Source organism: Gouania willdenowi, chromosome 5 (genome assembly GCF_900634775.1).
Source record: "Gouania willdenowi chromosome 5, fGouWil2.1, whole genome shotgun sequence".
Lineage (NCBI taxonomy): Eukaryota > Metazoa > Chordata > Actinopteri > Blenniiformes > Gobiesocidae > Gouania > Gouania willdenowi.
The window spans coordinates 9,575,462-9,601,094 of NC_041048.1; the positions used below are offsets into that span (position 1 = coordinate 9,575,462).

Sequence of the window (25,633 nt, forward strand, 5' to 3'; positions counted from 1 at the left end):
ACCCAAGAACTCAAAATGCTACCAAGGGCTAACTGAATAAATCGCAGAGCGCTTTCATGAAATGCAACTCATTGAAAACAATTACAGCTCACAGTTCTCATCAATCCCCCAAATTACTCAAAGCTGTCGCTGACTAAAGCTTGAGAATGTGACTGATTTGATAAGCTGCGGAGCCCACATTTTAATTGTACATATTGCTGATGATCAGGTTAATTTAATCGTGGCAACCAAAAATTGAGATGACGATTAAAATTTGATTAATTGTGCAGCCCTTTATATATGCCTATACAGTATATACTGTATACATATAAACAAACAAACAAACAAAAAAGCGAATATCAAATTAAATTAGCCTTTCCATTATATTATATATTCTTTTCATGTATATTTATCTAGCTGTTTATCGATTTATCATGTGTCTCGATCCAATATTGATATCTGATATTGATCCAATATCAGCAACCTGATATCGCCTGCATCTAAAATGTAGGTTTTTATTCTATTCACTGAGGATGTTTTTGGGGTCTTCTAATTTATCCCTTTTTTTATTATTCAATTGTAGAATATTGTTATCACTTTTTATAGTACTGTTGTTGACCATTGTTCTCTGTTTGAGCAATATTCCTTGATCAAGCCTTTTCTAGCATTACACACACACACACACACACACAAAAAAGTAATAAAAGTACTGTATGAGTTATTTGTGCTGTGAGGCGATATCGGTATCGGACGTGAAAAAGTTGTACCAGAAATCAATATGAGATACACCATAAATAATTAAACTACCACTTGTGTTATAATGGAAATAAATAACTTGTCAAAAATACATACATCTCTCAAGGTGAATAAAATAAAAGATAGTGTAGTAGTAATTAGACCAGGTGAGAAATAGTTGGTATAAATAATTAATCAGCACAAAATGAAGCTAAAAGGAATTTAGAGTGTAGGCTATAAATTTTAAAAAAAAGCAAAGAATTGGTCGAAAAAAGTTGTTTTGAATCATTGGAAGGATTCATATTGCACATCCTATCAAATGATGTATTAAATGCACAAATGAAATTGTCTATATAAGGTCTACAAAGAAAGACAGGAAATAAGGCCAATCCTTTGTTATATTAAAAGCCAGAAACATGTATATTTGCTGTTTATTACTGCAACAGCAACTTTAAATTCATGAATAGAGTAGTTGACCTCGGTCTTCAGTGTAGAGGTCAGAGTAGCAGAACGATCCTAACTCCAACCAACAGAAGTTCCTTTTTCGAATAAATACAGAATGGCCTCTATGATGCATTTGATTATGAGGTGACACATGCTTGATACTCGTTCATGTATCTTAGCAAGTATTATGATGTCCTCTTCATCAGTAGTGTTATCAAATGATTTGCAGTCTTCAAAATCTAAAAAGGGAGAGAGAAAACACAGATGAAATTTGGTAAACTTGATGAACTCTATTGTCTCCAATTCGTCATCAACGTCGAAATGTTTTTTTTTTTTGGAGCTCAAACAGTAAAAACAACAAATTCCACATTAGCTTCGGACTTTGATTGCTGCATGGTGGTATATGTCAGAGATGGGAAACTTCTACTTAACACAGCGAGGACCACAAAAATGTGACTGTCTGATCCGAGGTCCACATTGTTAACATTCATGTCAGCATTTAGAAGAATGACCAATCTGAGGATTAATACAAGCTTGAAAACTTGTTTTGTGTGTTCTAAAATTCATTTTGTAGATGTTTCAGTCAATACGGCACTTTTTTGTCGTCTTTTTGTGTGTTTTTCAAGTGATTGTGTTTTTGTTCTATTTCTTTTTTTTGTCCTTGTTGTCATTTTGTGTATTTTTCTGTCATTTTGTGCAGTTTTGTGTGTCTATGAAATCCTTTTGTAGATGTTTTTGTTTTTGTAGTCATTTTGTGTGTTTTTGTACTTTTCTTGACATTCTGTGCATTTTGCTGTCGTTTTCTGTCTTTCTGGAGTTTTGTGTGTTATGTTGTTCTTCATTCACAATTTTGTTTTGGGGGCTGCACAAAATTAGAACGAGGGCCACTTGTCGCCCCCAGGCAGCCAGTTGCCTATGTCTGGTATATGTCATTTCTGCCATTCTAGATATATGATAGATAAATTTGAATTGAAAAAAATGGCAGGGGAACTGTCGATTGAGTTTGATGTCAGAAGAAGAAGCTGAGGTGAGTGCGGGAATATTTTCCTAAGTACTAAAGCAACCGATACTTGTTCTATTGTGGCTTGGGCAAAAAAAAACTACTTTATACATTGTAACTTTACAAAAGAAATTTTCCCATTGAAAACAAAGACTTAAAGTTTCCAGACAAGAACAATGAGTTATTATCACAGTTGTTTTTAGTCATTCTTACCAACCCATTGCTTGAACTCTTTTTATATGTCAGAGATGGAAGTTAATCAGCTGAAATCAGCCATATTTCTGCAGCCTATCACCTTGCTTTAAATGTGTAGGTTGCTCTAAGGTGGACATGAAGAAGTTCAAGATGAACAAATCTTACCAAAGTCAGTGTTCATGTACTGCGGTTTGGACAAGCTTAAACACTTGGCCTGCATCTCAAACTCATCCAGCTCAGCGGCAGTGATGTTCTTTCTCCTGCCTGAATGGGGAAAAGGTAAAGCATTTAATATAACATTATTTTATCCATTTTTCTTTGTCCCTGTACCAGTTAATTTGCATATCGTACGTCAAACATTTGTTTTTGAAAATCTGAATGTAGCCCCAATAAAGATAATCTTGTTTCCTCACCTTATCAGTATCAATCCTAATGTTAATTATTGGGGGAAAAAATGACACCAGTCTACTTCAGGGGTTTTCAACCTTTTCAGGCTGCGACCCCCAAAATAAAAGTTCCACAGAACGGGGACCCCCACTGTACCTGAAAGTGGTTGAACACAGACATGAATTCTGAAGAACAGTCATGTGGAGACAGGGCCATCTATAAAGGGTGGGGGGGCTTTTTGGGGCCCAAACATAAAGTCAGCAAAATGATGGTCCATTTTTCTATAAAACTGTGATAACTACATTTATTTATTTGTTCTGAATAATATCCACTGTTATTCAGGAAGTTTATTATTATTTGCATCATAATCATCTTAAAAATGTAAATCTGTATTTTAATCAGAAATATAATGGATTAAAAGTGACAAAAAAAATTATGGAAAAGGTGGTAAAATTGGATTTTAAAAAGCACAGAAATTGATTAAAAGTTGCAAATTAGATACGAACAGAAAAGGTGGTAAAAAAAAAAAAAAAAAGGGAAAAAAAAGGATTTAAAGTGGCAGAAAAAAGTAAGAACAATTACTTTGAACTGGCAAATAACGGGCATGACAAATCATAAATTGTTAAAAAATAAGCGTGAAATAAAGTGAAAAGAGGTTAAGAGGCACAATAATGATTCAACATGTGACATTAGATGGGAAAAGAGGAAAGGGTTTATAGGTGGCGAAAATGTCTTGAAAGGGAAAAAATGTGCAGAAAAGGCATTGAAATTTGATGGAAAAGTGGCAGAAATGGGAGAAATGTAGAAAAATGCATTAAAAGGAGCAAAAACTAAGGCAAGAAAAAGTGATGAAACGAGGTTAAAATATGGCCAGTTTGGTGTAGTTGCAAAAAAGGGCACAAGTAAGCAAGAACAGACTCGAATTGTTCAAAAAATATTTTTAGTTTCTAAAAGGCCTCTGGTGACCGCCTTCCAGTGACTCGCAACCCCAAGGTTGAGAACCCCTGTACTTGACACAATTCAGTGAAAGAATAACAGAAGTGTTTTTTTTCTTACTGGCAATCATCAAAGAGTGAATGAAGTCATTTCCCGTTGCTACAAAGCAGTCAGGACAGCCAGTTTGCAACAGACTCATTGAATCACCTTTTGGAGCATCTGTTAAGAAAGCCAATATGATACATTATTTACATTAAAGCAAAAGTATACAGTTATATCACAGTGCTTAAAACAAATGCATTCATTCAGTCGCCCATCTTCTTTTAATTTAGTCATTTTAAGCGGCAATTTAAAATTCTAACATTTTTCCCGAGCAAATTATCAGAACTTTGTGTCGATTTTTTCCTAATTTATTGTTCACCAGAGAAATCTGCTTTGAACGTGAATTTCAAATAAAACTTCCATCAGTTAAAAAGCAACTAATACTCACTATTTTTCAGAAGATTACTTTGTACTTTTACTGAAGATTTATTCCCCCTAAAAGTACAAATATTCAGTACTATTTCTACCCTATATAATGTATATATCAAATCCCTGGGGAAAAGTGGTTGGATTTATTTATTTTGCACCAACAACAAAACAAACTGAAGACTAAATAACAAAAGAATTGGCAACAATCTGATACAACAATGTGATAAATTATTTACGATACAGCAATAATTTACAATTCATCACATTGCTTACAACAAATTCATTCATTCACTCAGTCACTCATCTTCTTTACCCACTTCAACCTCAATGAATAGAGTCTAAGAATGTAACCTTAAATGATGAATAATCCCATTGGAAGCCTGAAAAAATTAACTCTGTGGATCACCATTACTGCACGTGTAAGGCAAGAATAACAGCGTGATGCACATATATCAGTGAATATATTTACAACACATACATGCACAACTTAATAATATACAGTACATTTACAAAAATGGTTTGAATTCCATAAACTTCAAGCAATACACAACCCATCACATGAAAGTACTTTAGATGAAAGGTCTAAAGCTGAAAAATGAAACTTTGTTACTAATCTGTGTCATAATTGTCTTTGGAGTCATTTATATCAACCTTTAGCCTTCAAATACATTTAATTCGACATTTTGGAGATTTCAGTCAATTCACGTGTCATGTTGTTGTCACGTCAGGAGTGGTCTGTATTTCCACTCCCATAGCTAGTCTATGGAGAAATAGCATTTCAATCTAATATTTTAGCGCTTAGTTACATGTCATCCAGTTCCTTAGACGTTGTGACGTTATTCCTAAGAAGACCAGAAACATTTCGGTGGATAGATTTTGACGTTGTACTTTACCTGTGTCAAAATATGGAGACTGATTTTTGGGGCTAAGGCTTGTAAATGGTTTTGCTACAGTGATATACATCCCTTTAGCCTCATTCAGAGGGCTAAAGTTGAAAAAGTTCTGTTTCCTCCCTCCCTCGTTATTCCACATTTAGTTAAAAGTCAGCTCCAAACGGGCAAGTTGGATTTTCCCCCAATATTATGTCATAAGAAAACTCCTCCTCCTGACAATCCTGACTCCTCCTACTTCATATAAGAATGTGAGCTCCTCCCTCTCAAACTACCTCACACCTAAAAAACACTGCAGTTCAATATAGAATATACATTATACTTTATTTTCATATATGTAAAGCTACATACACAAAATTTGTTGTCTAGGGAGCAGGAACTGATCAACATCCCACAGTGATGGACCAGGGGAGATCCGAACCAGTCAGTCTATGGTTTCAAGCCTGCTCCCTTAACCACTAGTTCTTTTATCCATAGATAATATATTTACGTACAGTATATAAATAATCCGAAGTGCAGTGTGAGCACTCACAATCAGTTCCATTTTTAGTAGCCGTTATATCGCCTTTGACATCATCTGACGTGTTAGTGACCCAATGCAACGCAGCGGTCGGACAAAACAGACTTTAGACTATCGTCTAAAATGGACTAGTTCTGTGGTCAGAATAGGCAAAGATGACAAGAAAGTGACTTAGCAGCTTAACACTCCGATGAGTGCTTGAAACAGATGACAGCACACACACACACACACACACACACACACACACACACACACAGAGAGAGGCTAAAACTCCAGAAAACAGGCGAGTTTGGGAAAATGAACCTCAAATACTATGTTTTTGGGGTTCTTAGAACAGATGGAGATGGGTGAAAATAGCATAATACTGGCCCTTTAAAGCTGATATCCGGAGTTTCTGAGAGGACGTCTCGATGTCTCGCCCTCAACAGCTCCACTTCCTCCCACTGCCTCTGCAATCTACCCACGCCTCTACTTTTCTGCACGTGCATCGCGGAACATAACAAGGTCGCATTAGGTCGCATTGATATAGGTCTATGTGTCAGGTAAGAGCCAAAATCACATGTACCAGTTTACTGTTGTGACGCACGACCTTGTTTCCGTGCACATTTCCGCATTCACTTGATTGAAAATCTCAAAAACAGGAAGTCGAAGCCTATTGGCTGGGTGCACTCGCCGATCGTTTCTATTTGTATAAGGGTCTTATATACATTAATGTATATGAATGACCACCAGCAGACCATTTTTCGCATTTCAAAAGAATCATACATAAACATAGAGTTCTCAGAAACTGCGGATACCAGCTTTCAATAAACAAAAAAATCTAAAAAAAAGACTGAACAACACCTTTTATCGAGACAAATGGACTTAAATAATAAATAAATGCATGACTTCAGAATGCAGTGCATAGGCACAAGACAAGTATCTGCCCATGTCTCTTACCATTTTCGTCGACTTCAGTCATATAGTTGCCTTTAATCAAAAGTGGTAATGTTTCATTGTGGCAAAATCCGTACCTGGAAAAGATTTATAGATGAGAGGAAAACTAAACGTGTTCAGTAAAGTTGCTCCTCTCAATATCAGTACAAAGTATTAAAGAAACAGATTTACAAGCAGGCTTACATTTTGACATTTGTTGTACTTTTGTAGAGGTCTGGTGTGCCTTTAGAGACAAAATCAACAGTGATCGATGGCCATAGGACAGCATTAATTAGTGTTGATGGCAAGCAGAGGCTAGTGGACAAACCAATGATGTACCATCTCCCCGACACCTGCAAGATGGAGGAAATGTAGTTGTTGAATCTGCTTTTTGTCAATACTTTTCGAATGTATTCGACCACGTGAAGAAAAAGAGCAAAAACATGTTACTTAGGAGAACTACTCACATCTGGAATCCCTTCTATTGGTTTCATTAGCTTCTCACAGGCCAGTGGTGCAGAGCAACATCCAGAGATGAGACTCAGTGCAACGACAGCAACGCAAACGATCTTCATGGTGACTCTAGTTGAGCTGCTGTCCCTCGGTCTCTCACAGTTCACTTTAAATAAAGACCACTGACCAATAGTTTTCCTGCCAATTCTTCCCACCTCTCCAGACAACAGTGGGTACTTAGTGATATTATGAAAGCTGAATGTTTACTTGTTAAACACACTGCTTTGCAAACATGCTTTGTATCATTGTATGTCACCCTATGGAAGAAAAAACTATCTTCTAAGATTACAAACAGAGTGTATGTTAATATTTGCATTAACATTTATGCAAAGCAAATCATGTTTCCAATTATTCTTATTTCAATATAGTTTGAACTATTGCTCAACCATTTCATCTGTGTCTTTACAGCCAATGAAGGATACCTGATCACTATACAGAAATCAATGAACCTCAGATGTAACGTAATACCATTTGGAAAACCAGCTTCTGCTGAAACTGAGAAAAAGGCCCAGAAAGTGTGACAGAAATGTAGTTTTGAAGTTTAAAGTTGCTTTTTTATTTATCAGATAAAGACATAGTGTAGGCCTCATAGATCAATAAAGCAAAGATCATTAGTTCAGAAAAAAGATGTGAAAGGTTGAAATTGCTAAACAAAAGTTTGTTTTGGATTCTACTGTAAACAATGTTACTGACATTGGCTGGAAAGTTTTGCGCATTGCATTATGGGAAGTAGATTTCCTTCGACCAGGGGTCTGCAACCTTGACTCTCAAAAGAGCTATTTTGCCTAATCTCACCTGGATTAACGTCGTTCCGGAGCCGAAATAATAATTTAAAAAAAAAACCTTCTTAATGAAGACAATTCAGTGTATAAAGTTCTATACAGTTAAAATAACATCAAATAATTTTATGAATAAATGGATTTGAAGGGCTAGAAAATATACCTTGAATTTGAGAACACGTGATCATGTCGGTCAACACATGCTAATTTCTTGCAACATATCACGCGTGCACATTAAGCGTACTGAGTGTGCGTTGTACTACTGAGATTGTATATGCGCATGTGCGCACATGCCGGAAAATAAATAAATCAGTACTATACATATTTTATAATTTATAAGTGGAAGGAAGTGCAAACTAGAGCACAATGATGATTGAATTACTAATTTTCCTGCCTATAATCTGTGGCCCACTTAGGATAAACTGCTCCATTCATAAAATGAGTTAGACACCTCTAAATAAATAATTATTTCACAAAGTTGGTGTGAACACACCACCACCTATCGACCAAAAGGTGAAATGACAAAATGTTTAGTCCATTACGTCACATGATTCCTAAAGCGGCACGAGCCTCAACAGGTTTCCCAGGGAACAAAGGCAACGGTTTCCTAAAGACTTGCTGGAATTCCTAGTTTCATCTGGAGCTGGGTCTGCCCGCTAAGGTAGCCATCGTGGAGCTGCCTACCCGGCTTGTGGAGCCTCTGGTCTGGGTGGAGTTGCTTCAGTTCTCCTGGTCCTCTGTCCTGGTTGTTGGTTATCATCATATCTGACTTTCTAACGGTGAGCCTCATCTATCATCTGTAGTGTGTATTAATATATACTAATATATGTCCGCTTGGATTGGGCGGGAGACTTTTTAGCAGAGGGTAAAGATACATACTTGAGTAAACGTGAAAACAGCTCTAAAAGTAACTTTTTCCAGGTTTTAGAAAGTAATTGCGATATAATATGGCAGTGGCTATCCGTACGGTTGCCGTATCGATATACTGACATTCTATCCGTACGGTTGCCGTATCGATATACTGTCATTCTATCCGTACGGTTGCCGTATCGATATACTTTCATTCTATCCGTACGGTTGCCGTATCGATATACTGACATTCTATCCGTACGGTTGCCGTATCGATATACTGACATTCTATCCGTACGCAGCGCCCCTCATTGGCCAGTTTAGGTCTTTCATATTGTTATTTTTTTTAATCATTGGTAATGCTTTAATATTCAACAAATACAACATTTTCAACACTAATATAACTTGAAGGCAATCAAAAAAAATTTTCACTATTGTTATTTTTTCACAAGTGATTTTTGCTGTTGTCATATACGCTATTGAAAAGAAAGGAGAAATATATAAGAGATTATATAGATGATAAAGATATATATATATATATATATATATATATATATATATATATATATATATATATTAACTATTCATTCACATAAATAATAATAAAAAATGGAACCTGACATAAGAAGTATAGAAACATAACTTGAGTTATAGCCCTTCACAAAGTTTGACATTTCTGAATGACTCCAGCTCACCTTTATTTTGAAAAGAAAATAACAGTATATGTATAACAGGAAGTGCTTCTTAAAGGGGATATATTTTGATGAATTGATAGGAAAGTAATAATATTTTGTTATTAGTTTTGTGGTTTTTTTAAGTAATGTGAATGTACAGGGGGGAAACAAAACCAAAAGTGAAATACATATATTTTCATATAAAGAAAATATATACGTTTTACAATGCACCTAATGTATAAAACATATAAAGATCCCAGTATAGTTAATCAAGAAAACTTATTGGAGCGTTTCACTTCCCCTTTAAAACAGTGAACGTGTCCTCCCCCATTTCTTCCTGCTTTTACTGTTGTACTTTGACCAGTGCCTTCTTCAAAGGCGTTTTCCCTTTGAACTGAGAACAATCTGCAGGACTTCAAAGTAAGGCAGATTTTTTAACCCCAACATACTTGGGTTAGAAAATACAGAAAATTAACTTAAAATAAGGTTTTGTTCACAAAATACTCACACTTTGCTATTGTAGTTTGTAAGTTTCTCTTATTAAAGATTAAGAGGCATAAATTTTAAATATGTATTCATCTTTTCAAATAATGAAGTTTTTTTTTTTTCAGTTTGTCAGTTTCAGTAAGTATTATTGTACAATAATTCTGGTTTTTAAATGTTCTTGTTGTCGTCATGTTTAACCAGTTTACTTCTGGGTTTGTGGAGTTTTTTTTTGTCTAATGACACTTTGACCTTTAAATGTCACATTGTTGCCTTTTTTCCCTCCTTGTTATAGTTCATGTCCCATATTTGTTCATCTTTCTTCATATTATAACTTTTTGTTGTAGGCTGTCTTAATCTTGTTTGTATTTTTGTAATTTTCTTTAAAAATGTTACAGTTTAGATGTCGTAGGCATAAAAAAAATAATAATAATCTCATATTGCTCTCTTTTAGAGCAGTGTTTATCAAATGGGGGTACGTACGAGAGAGAGAGAGAGAGAGAGAGAGAGAGAGAGAGAGAGAGAGAGAGAGAGAGAGAGAGATTCAGGAGCCAAAAAAGTTTTTCAACCTTGGGGTCGGAACCCCATGTGGAATCACCTGAAATTACTGAAAATTTTAAATAGGTTTTTTACATTTTTAAATTATAATTTTTTTTTTTCCAAAATAAAACAACACTTTACTTTCTATACTTTCACTTTGTGAAATATTAATCTGAAATAAATAGAGTAAAAAAAAAAAAAAAATAGTAAGTAAAAAAATTCTAGAAAGAAAATGTCTTTGGCGTTGTCAGAAATTCTTGACAAATTCTTGAAAAAAGGTTGGGAACCACTGCACTAAATACTGTTTATTTCCACTTATTTACATAATAAGATTCTTTAAAATGTCTTTTATCACTCGTTCATTCCATCATTATCATCTATAGTTGTTTTTAAATAGTTTTCGAAGCAAAATGTTACTGGGGTACTTGAGCCAAAAAAGTTTGATGAGAACCACGGCTTTAAAGCACATGTGTTCAAATCTGGCCCTTTAGACCATCCAATCTGGCTCACAGGAGAAAGTTAAACAGACAGAAAAATCATAACTTATTGTCTAAATTACTAAATAATTCAGTTGTATTAATGTAACAAATTTAATGAAACTCCACAATATTTGGATAATCACAATTTTCCCATACTTTTATCACATGACTACAGTCATTTTAAACCTCAAATTGTTCAAAAGAACTACATTTTCCTGAAACTATTTTACAGTATTTCCCCAAATTAAATAAAAATTGGTCACAAAATCAATCATTTATACATTGTATAAAGTGCAAACTTGTGGACATTAATGTTGAAACTGCTAATTTTCCTGCCTAAAATCTGCAGCCCACTTAAGGTCAAACTCCTTCGTATTTGGCCCCCGAACTAAAAAGAGTTTTTAAAAAATACTTTATTGCAATAATTAGCAACAAAAAAAAATCATCTTCACAAACCACTCATCGAAAGTACACTGAATTTTTAATTACACACACACACACACACACACACACACACACACACACACACACACACACACACACACACACACACACACACACACACACACACACACACACACACACACACACACAAAAAAAAAAAGTAATAAAAGTACTGTATGAGTTATTTGTGCTGTGAGGCGATATCGGTATCGGACGTGAAAAAGTTGTACCAGAAATCAATATGAGATACACCATAAATAATTAAACTACGACTTGTGTTATAATGGAAATAAATAACTTGTCAAAAATACATACATCTCTCAAGGTGAATAAAATAAAAGATAGTGTAGTAGTAATTAGACCAGGTGAGAAATAGTTGGTATAAATAATTAATCAGCACAAAATGAAGCTAAAAGGAATTTAGAGTGTAGGCTATAAAATAAAAAAAAAAGCAAAGAATTGGTCGAAAAAAGTTGTTTTGAATCATTGGAAGAATTCATATTGCACATCCTATCAAATGATGTATTAAATGCTTAAATGAAATTGTCTATATAAGGTCTACAAAGAAATAAGGCCAATCCTTTGTTATATTAAAAGCCAGAAACATGTATATTTGCTGTTTATTACTGCAACAGCAACTTTAAATTCATGAATAGAGTAGTTGACCTCAGTCTTCAGTGTAGAGGTCAGAGTAGCAGAACGATCCTAACTCCAAACAACAGAACCTGCTTTCTCGACTAAATACAGAATGGCCTCTATGATGCATTTGATTATGAGGTGAGACATGCTTGATACTCGTTCATGTATCTTAGCAAGTATTATGGTGTCCTCTTCATCAGTAGTGTTATCAAGTGATTTGCAGTCTTCAAAATCTAAACAGGGAGAGAGAAAACACAGATGAAATTTGGTAAACTTGATGAACTCTATTATCTCCAATTCGTCATCAATGTCGAAATGTTTTTTTTTGGAGCTCAAACAGTAAAAACAATAATTTCTTTAACAAATTCCACATTAGCTTCGGACTTTGATTGCTGCATGGTGGTATATGTCAGAGATGGGAAACTCCTACTTATCACAGCGAGGGCCACAAAAATGTGACTGTCTGATCCGAGGGCCACATTGTCAACATTCATGTCAGCATTTAGAAGAATGACCAATCTGAGGATTAATACAAGCTTGAAAACTTGTTTTGTGTGTTCTAAAATTCATTTTGTAGATGTTTCAGTCAATACGGCACATTTTTGTCGTCTTTTTGTGTGTTTTTCAAGTGATTGTGTTTTTGTTCTATTTCTTTTTTTGTCCTTGTTGTCATTTTGTGTATTTTTCTGTCATTTTGTGCATTTTTGTCTGTCTATGAAATCCTTTTGTAGATGTTATTGTTTTTGTAGTCATTTTGTGTGTTTTTGTACTTTTCTTGACATTCTGTACATTTTGCTGTCGTTTTCTGTCTTTCTGGAGTTTTGTGTGTTATGTTGTTCTTCATTCACAATTTTGTTTTGGGGGCTGCACAAAATTAAAACGAGGGCCACTTGTCGCCCCCGGGCAGCCAGTTGCCTATGTCTGGTATATGTCATTTCTGCCATTCTAGATATATGATAGATAAATTTGAATTGGAAAAAATGGCAGGGGAACTGTCGATTGAGTTTGATGTCAGAAGAAGAAGCTGAGGTGAGTGCGGGAATATTTTCCTAAGTACTAAAGCAACCGATACTTGTTCTATTGTGGCTTGGGGAAAAAAAACAAAAAAACAACTACTTTATACATTGTAACTTTACAAAAGAAATTTTCCCATAGAAAACAAAAACTTAAAGTTTCCAGACAAGACCAATGAGTTATTATCACAGTTGTTTTTAGTCATTCTTACCAACCCATTGCTTGAACTCTTTTTATATGTCAGAGATGGAAGTTAATCAGCTGAAATCAGCCATATTTCTGCAGCCTATCACCTTGCTTTAAATGTGTAGGTTGCTCTAAGGTGGACATGAAGAAGTTCAAGATGAACAAATCTTACCAAAGTCAGTGTTCATGTACTGCGGTTTGGACAAGCTTAAACACTTGGCCTGCATCTCAAACTCATCCAGCTCAGCGGCAGTGATGTTCTTTCTCCTGCCTGAATGGGGAAAAGGTAAAGCATTTAATATAACATTATTTCATCCATTTTTCTTTGTTATTTCTACATGGATTGTAAGTGAGTCCTTTAAACAGAGCTCTACGTCCCTGTACCAGTTAATTTGCATATCGTATGTCAAACATTTGTTTTTGAAAATCTGAATGTAGCCCCAATAAAGATAATCTTATTTCCTCACCTTATCAGTATCAATTCTAATGTTAATTATTGGGGGGAAAAATGACACCATCTACTTCAGGGGTTTTCAACCTGTTCAGGCTGCGACCCCCAAAATAAAAGTTCCACAGAACGGGGACCCCCACTGTACCTGAAAGTGGTTGAACACAGACATGAATTCTGAAGAACAGTCATGTGGAAACAGGGCCATCTATAAAGATGTAAATGTAAATCTGTATTTTAATCAGAAATATAATGGATTAAAAGTGACAAAAAAAATGATGGAAAAGGTGGTAAAATTGGATTTTAAAAAGCACAGAAATTGATTAAAAGTTGCAAATTAGATACGAACAGAAAAGGTGGTAAAAAAAAAAAAAAAGAAAAAAAAAAGGATTTAAAGTGGCAGAAAAAAGTAAGAACAATTACTTTGAACTGGCAAATAACGGGCATGACAAATCATAAATTGGTAAAAATAAGCGTGAAATAAAGTGAAAAGAGGTTAAGAGGCACAATAATGATTCAACATGTGACATTAGATGGAAAAAGAGGAAAGGGTTTATAGGTGGCGAAAATGTCTTGAAAGGGAAAAAATGTGCAGAAAAGGCATTGAAATTTGATGGATAAGTGGCAGAAATGTAGAAAAATGCATTAAAAGGAGCAAAAACTATGGCAAGAAAAAGTGATGAAACGAGGTTAAAATATGGCCAGTTTGGTGTAGTTGCAAAAAAGGGCACAAGTAAGCAAGAACAGACTCGAATTGTTCAAAAAATATTTTCAGTTTCTAAAAGGCCTCTGGTGACCGCCTTCCAGTGACTCGCAACCCCAAGGTTGAGAACCCCTGTACTTGACACAATTCAGTGAAAGAATAACAGAAGTGTTTTTTTTCTTACTGGCAATCAGCAAATAGTGAAGTAAGTCATTTCCCGTTACTACAAAGCAGTCAGGACAGCCAGTTTGCAACAGACTCAGTGAATCACCTGTTGGAGCATCTGTTAAGAAAGCCAATAGATGATACATTATTTACATTACAGCAAAAGTATACAGTTATATCACAGTGCTTAAAACAAATTCATTCATTCAGTCGCCCATCTTCTTTAAATTTAGTCATTTTAAGCGGCAATTTAAAATTCTAACATATTTTTCCCGAGCAAATTATCAGAACTTTGTGTCGATTTTTTCCTAATTTATTGTTCACCAGAGAAATCTGCTTTGAACGTGAATTTCAAATAAAACTTCCATCAGTTAAAAAGCAACTAATACTCACTATTTTACAGAAGATTACTTTGTACTTTTACTGAAGATTTATTCCCCCTAAGAGTACAAATATTCAGTACTATTTCTACCCTATATAATGTATATATCATATCCCGGGGGAAAAGTGGTTGGATTTATTTATTTTGCACCAACAACAAAACAAACTGAAGACTAAATAACAAAAGAATTGGCAACAACCTGATACAACAATGTGATACATTATTTACGTTACAGCAATAATTTATAATTCATCACATTGCTTACAACAAATTAATTCATTCAGTCAGTCACTCATCTTCTTTACCCACTTCAACCTCAATGAATAGAGTCTAAGAATGTAACCTTAAATGATGAATAATCCCATTGGAAGCCTGAAAAAATTACTGCACGTGTAAGGCAAGAATAACAGCGTGATGCACATATATCAGTGAATATATTTACAACACATACATGCACAACTTAATAATATACAGTAAATTTACAAAAATGGTTTGAATTCCATAAACTTCAAGCGATACACAACCCATCACATGAAAGTACTTTAGATGAAAGGTCTAAAGCTGAAAAATAAAACTTTGTTACTAATCTGTGTCATAATTGTCTTTGGAGTCATTTATATCAACCTTTAGCCTTCAAATACATTTAATTCGACATTTTGGAGATTTCAGTCAATTCACGTGTCATGTTGTTGTCACGTCAGGAGTAGTCTGTATTTCCACTCCCATAGCTAGTCTATGGAGAAATAGCATTTCAATCTAATATTTTAGCGCTTAGTTACATGTCATCCAGTTCCTTAGACGTTGTGACGTTATTCCTAAGAAGACCAGAAACATTTCGGTGGATAGATTTTGACGTTGTACTTTACCTGTGTCAAATTATGGAGACTGATTTTTGGGGCTAAGGCTTGTAAATGGTTTTGCTACAGTGATATACATCCCTTTAGCCTCATTCAGAGGGCTAAAGCTGAAAAAGTTCTGTTTCCTCCCTCCCTCGTTATTCCACATTTAGTTAAAAGTCAGCTCCAAACGGGCAAGTTGGATTTTCCCCCAATATTATGTCATAAGAAAACTCCTCCTCCTGACAATCCTGACTCCTCCTACTTCATATAAGAATGTGAGCTCCTCCCTCTCAAACTACCTCGCACCTAAAACAAACACTGCAGTTCAATATAGAATATACATTATACTTTATTTTCATATATGTAAAGCTACATACACAAAATTTGTTCTCTACATTCAACCCCTCTCAGAGGAGCAGTGGGCAGCCATGGTGTAGCGCCTAGAGAGCAGGAACTGATCAACATCCCACAGTGATGGACCAGGGGAGATCCGAACCAGTCAGTCTATGGTTTCAAGCCTGCTCCCTTAACCACTAGTTCTTTTATCCATAGATAATATATTTACGTACAGTATATAAATAATCCGAAGTGCAGTGTGAGCACTCACAATCAGTTCCATTTTTAGGAGCCGTTATATCGCCTTTGACATCATCTGACGTGTTAGTGACCCAATGCAACCCAGCGGTCGGACAAAACAGACTTTAGACTATCGTCTAAAATGGACTAGTTCTGTGGTCAGAATAGGCAAAGATGACAAGAAAGTGACTTAGCAGCTTAACACTCCGATGAGTGCTTGAAACAGATGACAGCACACGCACACACGCACACACACACACACACACACACACACACACACACACACACACACACACACACACACACACACACACACACACAGAAGCAGCATTTGTCTGACTCACAATCACAATAGCCGCTTAAATAGCCATGTGATTTACTGTTTTTTGGCTGAAAACAATAACAAGAGTGTGTGGATAGCAAAAGAAAATTGTTATGGTGACCACTGATCACCCTCTCCTAGAGCGTCCCAAAACAGCCTGTTTTTAGAAGTGTCATGAAAGTGGCTTTTCAGAGACTAAAACTCCAGAAAACAGGCGAGTTTGGGAAAATGAACCTCATATACTATGTTTTTGGGGTTCTTAGAACAGATGGAGATGGGTGAAAATAGCATAATACTGGACCTTTACAGCTGATATCCGGAGTTTCTGAGAGGACGTCTCGATGTCTCGCCCTCAACAGCTCCACTTCCTCCCACTGCCTCTGCAATCTACCCACGCCTCTACTTTTCTGCACGTGCATCGCGGAACATAACAAGGTCACATTAGGTCGCATTGATATAGGTCTATGTGTCAGGTAAGAGCCAAAATCACATGTACCAGTTTACTGTTGTGACGCACGGCCTTGTTTCCGTGCACATTTCCGCATTCACTTGATTGAAAATCTCAAAAACAGGAAGTCGAAGCCTATTGGCTGGGTGCACTCGCCGATCGTTTCTATTTGTATAAGGGTCTTATATACATTAATGTATATGAATGACCACCAGCAGTAGACCATTTTTCGCATTTCATAAGAATCATACATAAACATAGAGTTCTCAGAAACTGCGGATACCAGCTTTAAATAAACAAAAAAATCTAAAAAAAAGACTGAACAACACCTTTTATCGAGACAAATGGACTTAAATAATAAATAAATGCATGACATGAGAATGCAGTGCATAGGCACAAGACAAGTATCTGCCCATATCTCTTACCATTTTCATCGACTTCAATCATAGAGTTGCCTTTAATCAAAAGTGGTGATGTTTCATTGTGGCAAAATCCGTACCTGCAAAAGATTTATAGATGAGAGGAAAACTAAACGTGTTCAGTAAAGTTGCTCCTCTCAATATCAGTACAAAGTATTAAAGAAACAGATTTACAAGCAGGCTTACATTTTGACATTTGTTGTACTGATGTAGATGTCTGGTCTGCCTTTCGAGGCAAAATCAAAAGTGAACGATGGCCATATGACAGCATTAATTAGTGTTGATGGCAAGCAGAGGGCAGTGGACAAACCAATGATGTACCATCTCCCCGACACCTGCAAGATGGAGGAAATGTAGTCGTTGAATCTGCTTTTTGTCAATACTTTTCGATTGTATTCGACCACGTGAAGAAAAAGAGCAAAAACATGTTACTTAGGAGAACTACTCACATCTGGAATCCGTTCTATTGGTTTCATTAGCTTCTCACAGGCCAGTGGTGCAGAGCAACATCCAGAGATGAGACTCAGTGCAACGACAGCAACGCAAACGATCTTCATGGTGACTCTAGTTGAGCTGCTGTCCCTCGGTCTCTCACAGTTCACTTTAAATAAAGACCACGGACCAATAGTTTTCCTGCCAATTCTTCCCACCCCTCCAGACAACAGTGGGTACTTAGTGATATTATGAAAGCTGAATGTTTACTTGTTAAACACACTGCTTTGCAAACATGCTTTGTATCATTGTATGTCACCCTATAGAAGAAAAAACTATCTTCTAAGGTTACAAACAGAGTGTATGTTAATATTTGCATTAACATTTATGCAAAGCAAATCCATCCATCCATCCATTTTCATATCCGCTTATTCCCATTTAACAGGGTCGCGGGGGTCTGCCGGTGCCAATCTCCGGCTCTCATAGGGCGCTGGGCGGGGGTACACCCTGGACAGGGCGCCAGTGCAAAGCAAATCATGTTTCTAATTATTCTTATTTCAATATAGTTTGAACTATTGCTCAACCATTTCATCTGTGTCTTTACAGCCAATGAAGGTTGCCTGATCACTATACAGAAATCAATGAACCTCAGATGTAACGTAATACCATTTGGAAAACCAGCTTCTGCTGAAACTGAGAAAAAGGCCCAGAAAGTGTGACAGAAATGTAGTTTTGAAGTTTAAAGTTGCTTTTTTATTCATCAGATAAAGACATAGTGTAGGCCTCATAGATCAATAAAGCAAAGATCATTAGTTCAGAAAACAGATGTGAAAGGTTGAAATTGCTTATCAAAAGTTTGTTTTGAAATCTACTGTAAACAATGTCACTGACATTGCCTTGAAAGTTTTGGGCATTGCATTATGGGAAGTGGATTTACTTCGACCAGGAGTCTGCAACATTTACTCTCAAAAGAGCTATTTTGCCTAATCTCACCTGGATTAAAGTTGTTCCGGAGCCGAAATAATAAAAAAAAAAACCTTCTTAATGAAGACAATTCAGTGTATAAAGTTCTATACAGTTAAAATAACATCAAATAATTTTATGGATTAATGGATTTGAAGGGCTAGAAAATATACCTTGAATTTGAGAACACGTGATCATGTCGGTCAACACATGCTAATTTCTTGCAACATATCAAGCATGCACATGAAGCGTACTGAGTGTGCATCGTACGACTGAGATTGTATATGCGCATGTGCGCACATGCGCACTACCGGAAAATGTATTTTTGCTAAAAAAATAAATAAATCAGTACTATACATATTTTATAATTTATAAGTGGAAGGAAGTGCAAACTAGAGCACAATGATGATTGAATTACTAATTTTCCTGCCTATAATCTGTGGCCCACTTAAGATAAACTGCTCCATTCATAAAATGAGTTAGACCAGGGGTCACCAACCTTTCCGAAACTGCGAGCTACATCAAAAGAGTAATCCGAAGGGCTACCACTTTGATTTACTGAGATTTTAAGAGTTGATTTTAATCAGAGGACAAGATAATGAAGGGACACCAAGAAATATCTAAGTGTAACACGCAACACTTTCTTTATCTAAATGTATGCAATTGTTTCAATATACGTTTCATAATATTTTAATCAATTGTAAAACATGTAACAATTCAACAAGTTTGTAAGATCTTATAAAAATCCTCTTTTTTGTTTATTTAAAACAACATTGTTACCAAATTAACAGCATCTTTAACAAGATATTTGCAACAATTGAACACATTTTTTTTTTAAGTAAAAAAAATAAACATTAAAGATGGTTAATTTGATACAAATACTTATCAAGTCCAGTAGTATTTAACCCTACTAAAGTTCTGACTACATCTGTCATTTTTATTCATCTGTGTGAGTTTGAAACCTGGCAAGTAAATCAGATTTTAGATGGAGCCCATTGGTGACTAGAGCTCCTGAGGGCACCTCACACTGTCCGTGCGGGCTACCTGGTGCCCGCGGGCCCCATGTTGGTGACTCCTGAGTTAGACAATAAATAAATCATTTCACAAAGTTGGTGTGAACACACCACCACCTATCGACCAAAAGGTGAAATGGCAGGAAGTTTAGTCCATTACGTCACGTGATTCCTGAAGCGGCACGAGCCTCAACAGGTTTCCCAGGGAACAAAGGCTACGGTTTCCTAAAGACTTGCTGGAACACCTGGAATGACTTCTGGAGCTGGGTCTGCTCGCTAAGGTAGCGGGAAATCAGACAGCCATCGTGGAGCTGCCTACCCGGCTTGTGGAGCCTCTGGTCTGCGTTGAGTTACTTCAGTTCTCCTGGTCCTCTGTCCTGGTTGTTGGTTATCGACTTTATAACGGTGAGCCTCATCTATCATCTGTAGTGTGTATTAATATATACGTATTAATATATGTCCGCTTGGATTGGGCGGGAGACTTTTTAGCAGAGGGTAAAGATACATACTTGAGTAAACGTGAAAACAGCTCTAAAAGTAACTTTTTCCAGGTTTTAGAAAGTAATTGCGATATAATATGGCAGTGGCTATCCGTACGGTTGCCGTATCGATATACTGAAATTCTATCCGTACGCAGCGCCCCTCATTGGCCAGTTTAGGTCTTTCATATTGTTTTTTTTTTTTAATCATTGGTAATGCTTTAATATTCAACAAATACAACATTTTCAACACTAATATAACTTGAAGGCAATCAAATTTTTTTTTACTATTGTTATTTTTTCACAAGTCATTTTTGCTGTTGTCATATACGCTATTGAAAAGAAAGGAGAAATATATGAGATTATATAGATGATAAAGATAAAATGTATATATATATATATATATATATATATATATATATATATATATATATATTTTTTTTTTTTTTTTTAACTATTCATTCACATAAATAATAATAAAAAATGGAACCTGACATAAGAAGTATAGAAACATAACTTGAGTTATAGCCCTTCACAAAGTTTGACATTTCTGAATGACTCCAGCTCACCTTTATTTTGAAAAGAAAAGGTGTATAACAGGAAGTGCTTCTTAAAGGGGATATATTTTGATTAATAGATACGAAAGTAGTAGGGATGTAACGATTCACTCAACTCCCGATACGATTCGATTCACGATACTGGGTTCACGATACGATTCTCTCACGATTTATTTTACAAAATGAGACTACAGACATTTTTTTTTTTGGGGGGGAAAAACTAGAAAATACTGTACTATTTTCCTTTTATTTTTCATTGTCAAAAGAATTCCTTGATAAACTATTCAAAACAATGCAATTTAACTAAAAATAAATCTTGAATGAAATAAATAAAGGAATAATACAAATGAAAATGAAGCCTATTAATTTAAATTCTGGTTCTATAATAAACAATGCAAAACTGCATAATAGTTATTTTTCTTTTAAAAGTGCAACTGAAAATGTATTTTGTGCCTTAACAATTGGACTTAAAAAAAAAAAAAAAAAAAAAAACCGTGATTACACTGATTTACGTCATATTTGTTTGGACCAGCAGAGGGCGCTGGTAACACAGTGGTCGGTTGGCATGCAGATATCTTGCAGTGAAGAAGAGAAGCTATGCTAGCAGACAGAGCTAATAGAAAAATGTGACTTTTACAGATATTCAAGTAATATTACAGATATTCTTTCGGTGCTTAAGGGGTAATGAATCATTTATTAACATATTTAAGATTAGAAGGGGGCCAGAAAGAAGTATTAGCAGACCTCCCGCCCGCCGCCTACACTTGTGGAGCGCCCTCTGCTGGTCAAAAAAAGTACTGCGATTCAATTTTCAGAAAATCGATATCAACCGTGATACCTATGAATCGATTTTTAACTGCCTTACGATTAATCGTTACAACCCTAGAAAGTAGTAATATTTTGTTATTAGTTTTGTGGTTTTTTAAGTAATGTGAATGTACAGGGGGGAAACAAAACCAAAAGTGAAATACATATATTTTCATATAAAGAAAAATATATACGTTTTACAATGCACCTAATGTATAAAACATATAAAGATCCCAGTATAGTTAATCAAGAAAACTTATTGGAGCGTTTCACTTCCCCTTTAAAACAGTGAACTTGTCCTCCCCCATTTCTTCCTGCTTTTACTGTTGTACTTTGACCAGTGCCTTTTTCAAAGGCGTTTTTCCTTTGAACTGAGAACAATCTGCAGGACTTCAAAGTAAGGCAGATTTTTTAACCCCAACATACTTGGGTTAGAAAATACAGAAAATTAACTTAAAATAAGGTTTTGTTCACAAAATACTCACACTTTGCTATTGTAGTTTGTAAATTTCTCTTATTAAAGATTAAGAGGCATAAATATTAAATATGTATTCATCTTTTCAAATAATGAAGTTTTTTTTTTTCAGTTTGTCAGTTTCAGTAAGTATTATTGTACAATAATTCTGGTTTTTAAATGTTCTTGTTGCCGTCATGTTTAACCAGTTTACTTTCTGGGTTTGTGGAGTTTTTTTTTGTCTAATGACACTTTGACTTTAAATGTCACATTGTGCCATTTTTTCCCTCCTTGTTATAGTTCATGTCCCATATTTGTTCATCTTTCTTCATATTATAACTTTTTGTTGTAGGCTGTCTTAATCTTGTTTGTATTTTTGTAATTTTCTTTAAAAATGTTACAGTTTAGATGTCGTAGGCATAAAAAAAATTTTAAATAGTTTTTTTACATTTTTAAATCATAATTTTTTTTTTCCAAAATAAAACAACACTTTACTTTCTATACTTTCACTTTGTGAAATATTAATCTGAAATAAATAGAGTAAAAAAAAAAAATAGTAAGTAAAAAAATTCTAGAAAGAAAATGTCTTTGGCGTTGTCAGAAATTCTTGACAAATTCTTGAAAAAAGGTTGGGAACCACTGCACTAAATACTGTTTATTTCCACTTATTTACATAATAAGATTCTTTTATCACTCGTTCATTCCATCATTATCATCTATAGTTGTTTTTAAATAGTTTTCGAAGCAAAATGTTGTAGTCGGACAAAGGGGGTACTAGGATTCAGAAATAGGAGAAAAGGGGGTACTTGAGCCAAAAAAGTTTGATGAGAACCACTGCTTTAAAGCACATGTGTTAAACTCAAGGCCCGGGGGCCAAATCTGGCCCTTTAGACCATCCAATCTGGCTCACAGGAGAAAGTTAAACAGACAGAAAAATCCTAACTTATTGTCTAAATTACTAAATAATTCAGTTGTATTAATGTAACAAATTTAATGAAACTCCACAATATTTGGATAATCACAATTTTCCCATACTTTTATCACATGACTACAGTCATTTTAAACCTCAAATTGTTCAAAAGAACTACATTTTCCTGAAACTATTTTACAGTATTTCCCCAAATTAAATAAAAATTGGTCACAAAATCAATCATTTATACATTGTATAAAGTGCAAACTTGTGGACATTAATGTTGAAACTGCTAATTTTCCTGCCTAAAATCTGCAGCCCACTTAAGGTCAAACTCCTTCGTATTTGGCCCCCGAACTAAAAAGAGTTTTTAAAAAATACTTTATTGCAATAATTAGCAACAAAAAAAATCATCTTCACAAACCACTCATCGAAAGTACACTGAATTTTTAATTACAACACCACACACACACCACACACACCACACACACACCACACACACACACACACCACACACACACACAACACACACACACATATATATATATATTAATTTAATTAGTCAAGAAACAACAAACAAAACAGAACAAACAAAGGAAACAATGAGGGGAAAGTAAAAGTTTAAAAGATATAAATAAAAAGAAATTGTGGATAAATAAAAAGGGTTAGTGCCTTTAAAAAAAATTGAGATAACTTGCAAAAAATGAACAAAAATGTACTCTGAAAATAGACTAAGCAGACTACACAATTACATAATTTTATCAAAAGATGAGTTTAAAACGCCTGCTTTAGAGGGTTTTTTTTTCTTCTAAATACTAAAGGATATTTAAGAGATCCATTTATAAACTGTAAAAAGTAGCTTCTCAACATGAACTCTTAATATGTTATGGTTTCATTTATTGAAATGTGTCAGGACATCCAGGTGGATTAATCCAGGAACATTTGAATAAATGAAACCCTAACATATTATTCAAAAAGAAAAAGAATTATTAACATGAACTCTTGTTTTGATTTTCCCACAGATCTGTGCTAATGCAGCTGGTTATCCGTCGCTACCGTCCCTCAGACAGGGACGCAGTGGTAACTCTGTTCAGAGTCGGCATCAAGGAGCACATCCAGCCATGTTTTTACAACGCCATCGGCAGCTTTCTCCACCTCTCCGTCACCCTGTCGTTGTGTGTGTGTGGTTATGTTCTCAGCTCTCTGTGGGCTGCTCTGCTGCTCCCTACAGCGTGGATGGCCATGGTCTACTACTGCTGCTACAAGGTCTATGATGGCTACGTTAGGCTGAGGCTTCAGACGGACATGCAGGATGTAGTGGGGAGTTTTCTGAGTAGACCTGATGATTGTTTCTGGGTGGCAGAGGCTGAGGTTGATAAAAGAACACAGGTGGTTGGAATGGTGGCCGTCGTCGCCAAAGACGACGGACGACAAAAGTGTGGCGAGCTGTTCAGGATGATCATCTCACCTCAGTGTAGGAGGATGGGACTGGGGTCCAAACTGGCTCAGACCGTCTTTGACTTCGGCAAGAAACAAGGTTTTTCCAAGATTATTCTGGAAACAAGCTCCACCCAGAAGGCCGGCATAGCCCTGTATAGGAAACTCGGCTTCAGACTCGTCAGGGAGCTAAACAACAGAGAACTTCCTTTTTGGCATATGTGGATGGCAAGGGTCAGGGTTTTAAAAATGGAAAAAGAAGTTCTGAAGTGATCAGGATCACTTTGCCCTTACTGGAGCTGAATGGCTGACTTTCAGCAAACTGTCACTCAGTGGCTGCAGATGTAGTTTACCTCCACTCCAGACATTACAATGAGCATAAAGTAGGGATGCACTGAAATGAAAATTCTTCGGGGAAACCGAAAACTGAAAATGAGAAAACCAAGGCCGAAAACTGAAAACCGAAACATCAAAATAAATTATGCAAATGATTAATCCCATTGAATTTACGGCCCTGAATGTGTGCTAACCTCACTAAAATGTAAACATTGCAATTGTATGAATTAGAAAGTGTCTATTTTTACGGTTGCCGTACGGACAACCCCCTGTGCTATTGGTACGTTTACCAAAGTACAAGTACTTAACTTCTTAGGGTTAGGATTAGGTTATAACCCTATATCGCAACAATTTTTAGGGTTAGGTTTACAGTTAGGTTTAGTTTTAGTCACGTGACCTAAACTGGCCAATGAGGGGCGCTGCCTACGGATAGAATGTCGGGATATTGAGACGTTAACTGTATGGATAGCCACTGCCTATGAATTAATACGAATGCTTCAAAAAATAAATCGATTCAAAATATGAAAATATGTATTTAACACTGACATTCCAACAATGCACGATATAAAAATTAAAAAAATGAAATGTTTAACTTTTAACTCACACATGAAATATCAATGTACAGGCCTATAACTGACTGAGCTGCTGGAAGAGAGTCAAATGAAATATGTTCTCTCATTAAAACACAAAGTGCATTTAAGTCACAGCACGTGTGCGTCTCCAAAACGCACACGTGCTAAAAGCAGATAAAGTATTACTTTTTAAACAAGTAGAAAAAAATGAATAAATAGTTTATGACTGTGGAAGTTTAAAAAAGAAGCAAATTAAGCCGCCTGTGAGGAAAAATTTGAATAAAAAATTCTGAACCAAT

At 35.5% G+C, this 25,633-nt stretch overlaps 3 protein-coding genes across 5 annotated transcripts in view; 1 reads left to right on the forward strand and 2 right to left on the reverse strand.

The window, feature by feature from the left end:
* Positions 1-1,230: 1,230 nt before the first annotated feature.
* On the reverse strand, positions 1,231-8,782 carry LOC114462926 (uncharacterized). Its single transcript, XM_028446031.1, has 6 exons — positions 6,940-8,782; positions 6,677-6,825; positions 6,497-6,570; positions 3,797-3,895; positions 2,519-2,617; positions 1,231-1,397 (listed from the first exon to the last, which is right to left on the reverse strand). Exons 1-6 carry the CDS (start codon positions 7,045-7,047, stop codon positions 1,231-1,233), a joined length of 696 nt encoding a protein of 231 aa, XP_028301832.1. The 5' UTR covers positions 7,048-8,782.
* nat8l2 (N-acetyltransferase 8-like 2) lies at positions 8,293-25,069 on the forward strand. 3 transcript variants are annotated; one of them, XM_028445753.1, is made up of 2 exons: positions 8,293-8,543; positions 24,012-25,069. In XM_028445753.1, exon 2 carries the CDS (start codon positions 24,022-24,024, stop codon positions 24,697-24,699), a length of 678 nt encoding a protein of 225 aa, XP_028301554.1. In that variant the 5' UTR covers positions 8,293-8,543; positions 24,012-24,021; the 3' UTR covers positions 24,700-25,069. The 3 variants fall into 3 exon arrangements, with proteins under 3 accessions (XP_028301554.1, XP_028301555.1, XP_028301556.1); XM_028445754.1 differs by lacking the exon at positions 8,293-8,543 and adding an exon at positions 19,954-20,187; XM_028445755.1 differs by lacking the exon at positions 8,293-8,543 and adding an exon at positions 21,996-22,022.
* The window catches only part of LOC114462776 (uncharacterized), a 33,467-nt gene continuing 19,766 nt past the window's right edge, over positions 11,933-25,633 (reverse strand). Inside the window, exons 2-7 of the mRNA XM_028445751.1 lie at positions 17,824-17,975; positions 17,561-17,709; positions 17,381-17,454; positions 14,408-14,506; positions 13,245-13,343; positions 11,933-12,105 (exon numbers count right to left, since the gene is read on the reverse strand). Of these exons, the coding sequence (XP_028301552.1) occupies positions 11,939-12,105; positions 13,245-13,343; positions 14,408-14,506; positions 17,381-17,454; positions 17,561-17,709; positions 17,824-17,931 (696 nt within the window). The 5' untranslated portion in view covers positions 17,932-17,975 and the 3' untranslated portion in view covers positions 11,933-11,938. The remainder of the gene's footprint in view (positions 12,106-13,244; positions 13,344-14,407; positions 14,507-17,380; positions 17,455-17,560; positions 17,710-17,823; positions 17,976-25,633) is intronic.

Bases quoted from the DNA above. Each gene is read 5' to 3' on its own strand.
- LOC114462926 (XM_028446031.1), bottom strand. From the start codon at position 7,047: ATGAAGATCGTTTGCGTTGCTGTCGTTGCACTGAGTCTCATCTCTGGA. The intron at 6,826-6,939 runs GTGAGTAGTTCT...TCCATCTTGCAG, and splicing joins CAATAGAAGGGATTCCAGAT to GTGTCGGGGAGATGGTACAT. The intron at 3,896-6,496 runs GTAAGAGACATG...CTTTCTTAACAG, and splicing joins GACTGAAGTCGACGAAAATG to ATGCTCCAAAAGGTGATTCA.
- nat8l2 (XM_028445753.1), top strand. From the start codon at position 24,022: ATGCAGCTGGTTATCCGTCGCTACCGTCCCTCAGACAGGGACGCAGTG.